Source organism: Symsagittifera roscoffensis, chromosome 4 (assembly GCF_963678635.1).
Source record: "Symsagittifera roscoffensis chromosome 4, txSymRosc1.1, whole genome shotgun sequence".
NCBI classification, from domain to species: domain Eukaryota; kingdom Metazoa; phylum Xenacoelomorpha; order Acoela; family Convolutidae; genus Symsagittifera; species Symsagittifera roscoffensis.
The window spans coordinates 75973996-75979995 of record NC_087065.1 but is presented as its reverse complement, the minus strand read 5'-3'; the positions used below and the strand labels follow the sequence as shown (position 1 = coordinate 75979995).

The following is a 6000-nucleotide window of genomic DNA, read 5'->3' as shown; positions in this document are numbered from 1 at the left end:
TCTTTTTTCTTTGAAAAATTCATCACATTCAGAAAAAAATTTGCTTTTTAGAACTTAAAACGCAGTCGATTAATTTGGAACTTTGGCCTGGTACGAGCAGTCTTGTCTCTTTGAAAATTCTCAGACTAATCATTTTTTTCTCGGAAAGCGCTATAAAAATTCTTAAAAGATGTACAAAAAAGTCACTCTCCAATCCTGAAACTTTTTCCGGAAACTCAAAATCAGCTAACCATACTTTTGTTTCTTCATTTTTTTAAACTGTCATTCTGAAAAATTTCGCTATGACGAAGTTTTAATTGACAACTATTACGCACTTGATATTTAATTTTACTGTTTCGGGTTTCGAAGAAATTGCCAACGTTTTATGATTTTATGCTTGGGGTGGTTTTTTATTCAGTCGGTTTTTTGATTTCTTAATCAGGCTTTTTTAAAAACACCAACTGTGAGAGAGATTGTTGTCATGAGTTCAAATTTAAATAAATAAATTTTTTTTACTTTTCGTAAAGTTACGGGGTTTGAAAATGGCCAATTTAGTCAAATTGGGATAATTAACGCGCCACATAATGTATTCATATTGAATTTAGTCCTTTTAAAACAATTAAATGGTATCTTACAGAGCATACGGGGGGAATGAAATGAAGAAAAGAAACTTTTCAATTATTTTGTCATTTAATTGGCCTCAAAGGGCATGTCGGAAAGATCAGGGGCTCGCTCTGGTATACCAGCAGTCTTCTTTTAGTTAAACTAGTATTTTGCTCTGTATCGTAAGGTAATAAGTGAGCAAAATCAAGTTAATGAACTTTACAGAAATATTGCAAATTATTTAACACAAAATTTAAAATCAGCCGTAAATTTAAAAAAAATACGCTTATTGCATTCAGAATAAGCTTGATTTAAAGCCAGCTCAATAGATGATTTAAAACCAGGTGTAATTTTTCTTGAGTCAATCAGTCAAGCGAATAAATCTGATTAAACTGTTAACATTGTAGAGCTTTAATAAAAAATACACCACAAAAGTATTTTTGTGCTGAATAATGGGGCGGAACAATAAACATCCGGAGCTCTTTAAGATTTTATTGTGCAAAAATTTCAGTCAAATGTTTGAAAAAGAAAGTCACAAACAAATTTCTTGCTCATTCGTTTTTTTTTGGCGCCTGCGCACTCAAATTAGGTATACGTTGCGTTTCGCAAAATTTTATGGTCAGTCAGCGACAAATGGTTGCCGTGCATTTGTACCAAATGGGGGCATGCTTTGGGTGATCAGGGGTTCGAAACCCTTAGAAAACATCCGCCCTCCCCCCTCCCACTAAATCTGCAACTGTAACAAACACTATAGTTACTATGCGACAAAAATTCATTCCACAATGATGAAAAATAGAATAAGTGTACTAAACTGATAGGTTTTTGAATTAATTTAGAGTAGTCTAAGCGATAAGTAGTTTCTGAGATTATAATCTTGTATTTAAAAAATTTGGAAAATAAATACTTTTTTAAAGAAAACTGACATTCAAGAATAGAATCTACATATAGCACAAAAAAACACAGAGTGGGTCATACAAAACATTGCGCTTTCATCTTTATTTCGCATTCAACCGTTCGTTTTTCGTTTTTTAAAGATCTTTCGTTTTTCGAAATTATACATCAAATATTTGGCGCAAAAATGTTTCCTGTTTTGAAGCATTGCGAGATAATTGTAAATGTTTAGGAGGATATAAATTTGCTTTTGAGTCTGCACACCAAACATACGAGAGTAGCTCTGAATCCTTTGCTCATAAAACAGAATGTAATTGGATTGATGCATCCGGATATGTTTTCCAGGAAATAGGACGCCGCCATCAGGTACCGGATGATGGGACGCACCTGGAACTCATCACTGCTGACCCGAATCAGCACGTGCATTAGGTGTACCGGACCCCAACATACCACGTGACCGACTACGATCACAATCAGCATGTAAACAAGCCGCGACCTCCAGCTCGAAATGTCCGGCTCAGTTCTCATCAAAATCTGAACCACTGACTCTTCATTTTGAGTCGCTTCCACGCCACTTGGGCGTGGGTTCGAATCCTTGCTGGACCGTGGATCCACTACAACTAGCGGATTGGTCTTAGTACAATCGCTTTGATTGGTCGAATTTTTCTGCTTCTGCGATTGGTCAAGAACGACTTGTGATTGCATCTTCTTGAACTTAACTACGGCTCGCGGAATTTGACTTGCAGCCCGGATGTTAGACGAAGAATTTCTGCGGGCTACCAAGACGTCGCAGGAGTCTTTCGGGTGTCCAGTGACTTCGACTGCGGCGTTGGTTAGTCTGGTATCGGATGTTCCGCTGATGGTGGAGGTTTCTTTTCTGCGCTTAGATGGACAGTTGCGATCCAGAGTTGCTCTTCGATCTGAAGTATGATCATAACTTCCACTATTCAGATTCAAATATTAAAAATGTTTCGACTTTTAAATTCCAAGTAAGCATGCTTATGATTTTAGTGATACTAGTTACAAAAATTGTATGAAAATTACAAGAAATTACTAGTAATTACAAGAAGTTACAAATAATAGAAACCAACTTAAAAAAGGATTTTTTTTAATGAGCAGATTTTTTTTGATCGTAATTATTAGCTTCTAGCGGCGCTTAGAAAAAGTAAACCAACTGCTCGAGGAAATATCAATTGCTCGATTTACAGAAAAAGATTTAAAGTTTTTACAATTTATTAGATAATTTCATAAGGGTGTTTATGCTTACTGATCCGTAGAGGGTAGGCTGCAGGTCCAACGCAGCTTCCGTTAGAGTTTGCAGGGGCGTTGTTATTTGGGACATTCGGGTTGAAGTGTTGTTGGTTCAACTGTGGCGCCTGTCCGCCCGAAATGGCCCTAGTCACATCAGCACAAGCATGATACACGCAAGCATGAAAATCTATCTATGAAGAAAATCTACGAAGCACATGGGAGCAGAACGCTTTACGCCAACTCAGTTACAAAAGCTTCAAAAAAAAACGGTTTGCTCCCCGGTTTGCCCTCTATAGAAGATAGATGCGCAATCATACACATCCATGCATGATTTCTATAGAAAATGACTAATCATGCGTCGTGGCACCAACATTACTTTCGAAAACCCTCAAAGTAGCTTTTTGAGGAATAATATTAGTATTAAAACAATTTCTTATCATTAAGACAGCTGTTGGTAAAATATGAAACAATTTCACCATGCAAATCATACGCTGATTTAAATTATCCTGACAAAAACGCACTAATTTAGAAACTTAAAACGCGTTTTTGAAGTTCTAAGCAAGATGAAGACAAAACTTGATTAAGACAAAAATAATGTGGCAATTCGGGCCCAAAATTTTACCCCTAAAATGGATCAGTATTGGCTTTGATTCAATGCAAATGGATCAATGGAAAACAAATTACACCATAATAATTCTGCTGAAGTTCTAGACAAGTTTTGTCTTCATCAGTTTTATTTAAATTCAAGCCAATTTGAGAAATCCAACTTCAATCCAAATTTAAGTTTCTCTATGCGTTTTGTCCGGATTATTTAAATCAGCACTGTATATGGTGCTATGTATGAAAGCCATCTTTCAATAAAACATTTTTTGGTCAACTCGGTTTTTCTGAAACAGATCATTTTCCTTTTGTTCCGGCCCTCAAAAATGGGGAAAAACTTCGTATTTGGGTATGTAACTGTTTTTCTTTCTTTTCTTTTCCACGCAAAATCATTTTCTAAAAGTTGTCCTAGTATTGAGAAAAACAAATTAAATTTTTTTGTTTTGTAATCCTAATTCGAGCAAATAAAGCTAGCGAGCAGGCGTGCAATAGCTTATTTATGCTTAATTTAAGCCGTGAAAACTTAGTTTTATTCGATTAAAGATAGTTTTTGTAGTTTTTTGCAATCAAAAACTTAGTTCACAAAACTACTGCAAGGAAAATGAAAATTTTTTTGAAGTGTTTAAAGTTTTTTAAAGACATTTTTCTAAAAAAATTTCCTGTCATTTTTCTGTGACAGCTGCTGTCCACTTAGCTTATTTGTACTATCAATTATGCATAAATTTAGTTTTCCTTTCGGCTCAATTTATTAGACCACGCAGAAAAAATTACACTAATTAAAAAGAAAAAATCACTTTTTTTGTATTTTTAAGAGTATGATATTAACATTCTGTGCTGCCTGCACAGTAACCGGCGATCCTTATTTCAAGCAGTTCCGTCTGCTATTGCATGTTTTTTACAAAGCATATCTCTTTGCTTGTTAGTACCTGGCCACGAAATAGTACATGGTGGCCATAGCTGAGGATGGGATGATGACTATGAGCAGGAATAGAGTAACAGTGTAGGCCAAGTCCCACCAGTCACTCCACCATGTTTCATAGCAGAGGTGTCCCACCTGAAACAAACCACTTGAATCATAGTTCATGAGCTATATATAATACACTGCTGGTGTGAACTATTGGGAAAAAAAAAAGAATTTCCCAATCATCATTTTTTTCCTAGACTTTTAGTAAGTCTTGTCACCATATTTTTCCTAAGCTCAGTTTGTCAAAACTAAGACTAACTAGAACCAACAATTTGAATCCTAGTTTATGAACTATATAGTACACTACTGATTTAAACAATTGGGAAAAAGAACTTCACAATCATAATTTTGCTAAGACTCTAAGTAGGTTTTGTCCCCATATTTTTCCTAAGCCCAATTTGTCCAATCTAAATCCCAGGCGTCTCACTTAGAACAAACAATTTGAATCATAATTTATAATCTCTATAGTACATTGCTGATTTGAATTATATGGACAAAAAGAGTTTCACAATAATAATTCTGCGAAAACATCTAAGCAACATTTGTCCCCATCTTCATTGTCTAAAGTCAACCCAGTTTGAGAAAAACGCTTTTTAAGTTTAAATTTTTTTTCGCTGTGTCCGGATAATTTAAATCAGCACTGCAAATTTAAACACCATCATAAAATGAGCTTTAGGATCTGTTTTTTTTTCATAGAGAGAGTTATCAACAATTGAATAATCAGACAAACTGCAAATGAGACTTACTTGAGCACATGGCTTAACTTGAAAGAGCATATGACTTATTTCAGATATTTCTGCAAAAAAACATCGTGAATTTCAGACATATAATTTTTGCTTTTACCTCACTCGAAAGTTCAAGATAGTATGTTAAAATCTTTTTTTTAAGGCAGTGCTCTTTTTTAACCCCTTTTGTATGCAGTGCTCTTTTTTAACCCTGTCTGTTCTAATTTATAAGAACTGTTAATGTCTGATTGATGGCAACATCCTTTTTGATCAACAAATCTTAATAAAAGTAACAACCTAAGGCTGTTCATTTTGACGTTGTAAATCAATTTCTCATTCATTTCCGCTCGTAAGGTTGGGTCAGACTCATAGTAGAGAGCGGCGGGCGGCTGCGTCAAAAACTGACCTTTTATGTACCGCTTTGGTTGTTAGCCCGGATTCACAAAAACAATGCTTTTCATATACTTAAATGTCATGGAAAATGTTTGTCATTCAACTCCATGGAACTTCACAAAAACATGGCACATTAGAGCACTTGTTTCATACTATCTAAGTGTTTGATGAGCATTTTTATCGCATGGAAGATCATTACAAATAGTTGTCCACACATAAAAATTTATTGTACCGACCATTGAAAATGGAGAGGAACCTTGTATTCGGGTGTTTTAGTTCTTTTTTTTGTTTTCCACCCCAAATCAGGTACCACAAATAATAATCGGAATGGGTTGAGTGACATATCATATTAAAGCCCTTAGAGTCGCGATTTGAGCCACTTTTAAAATTTTTAATACGTTTTATATTGTGTAGAAAAACCGGTTTGAAACTTTTGGTTTTTCGTCTCATTCCGAGCAAATAAAGCGAGCGAGCAGTCCAATTTAAAAGCTTAAAAGCTTACAATAGCTTGATTTAAAAGGTAAAACAAAACTTTTACTCGAGTAATGCTAGTTTGTTTTGAGTATTTTAGGGCCTTTTTGTATCAAAATTTTC

General features: G+C 35.0%; 1 protein-coding gene across 1 annotated transcript in view; it reads right to left on the bottom strand.

Annotated features, from left to right (window-relative positions):
- Window positions 1-1506: 1506 nt before the first annotated feature.
- Window positions 1507-6000, bottom strand: part of LOC134843755 (cholecystokinin receptor type A-like) — a 74456-nt gene continuing 69962 nt past the window's right edge. The window contains exons 5-7 of the mRNA XM_063860017.1: window positions 4251-4378; window positions 2741-2868; window positions 1507-2393 (exon numbers count right to left, since the gene is read on the bottom strand). Coding sequence (XP_063716087.1) covers window positions 1702-2393; window positions 2741-2868; window positions 4251-4378 — 948 coding nt within the window. The 3' untranslated portion in view covers window positions 1507-1701. The remainder of the gene's footprint in view (window positions 2394-2740; window positions 2869-4250; window positions 4379-6000) is intronic.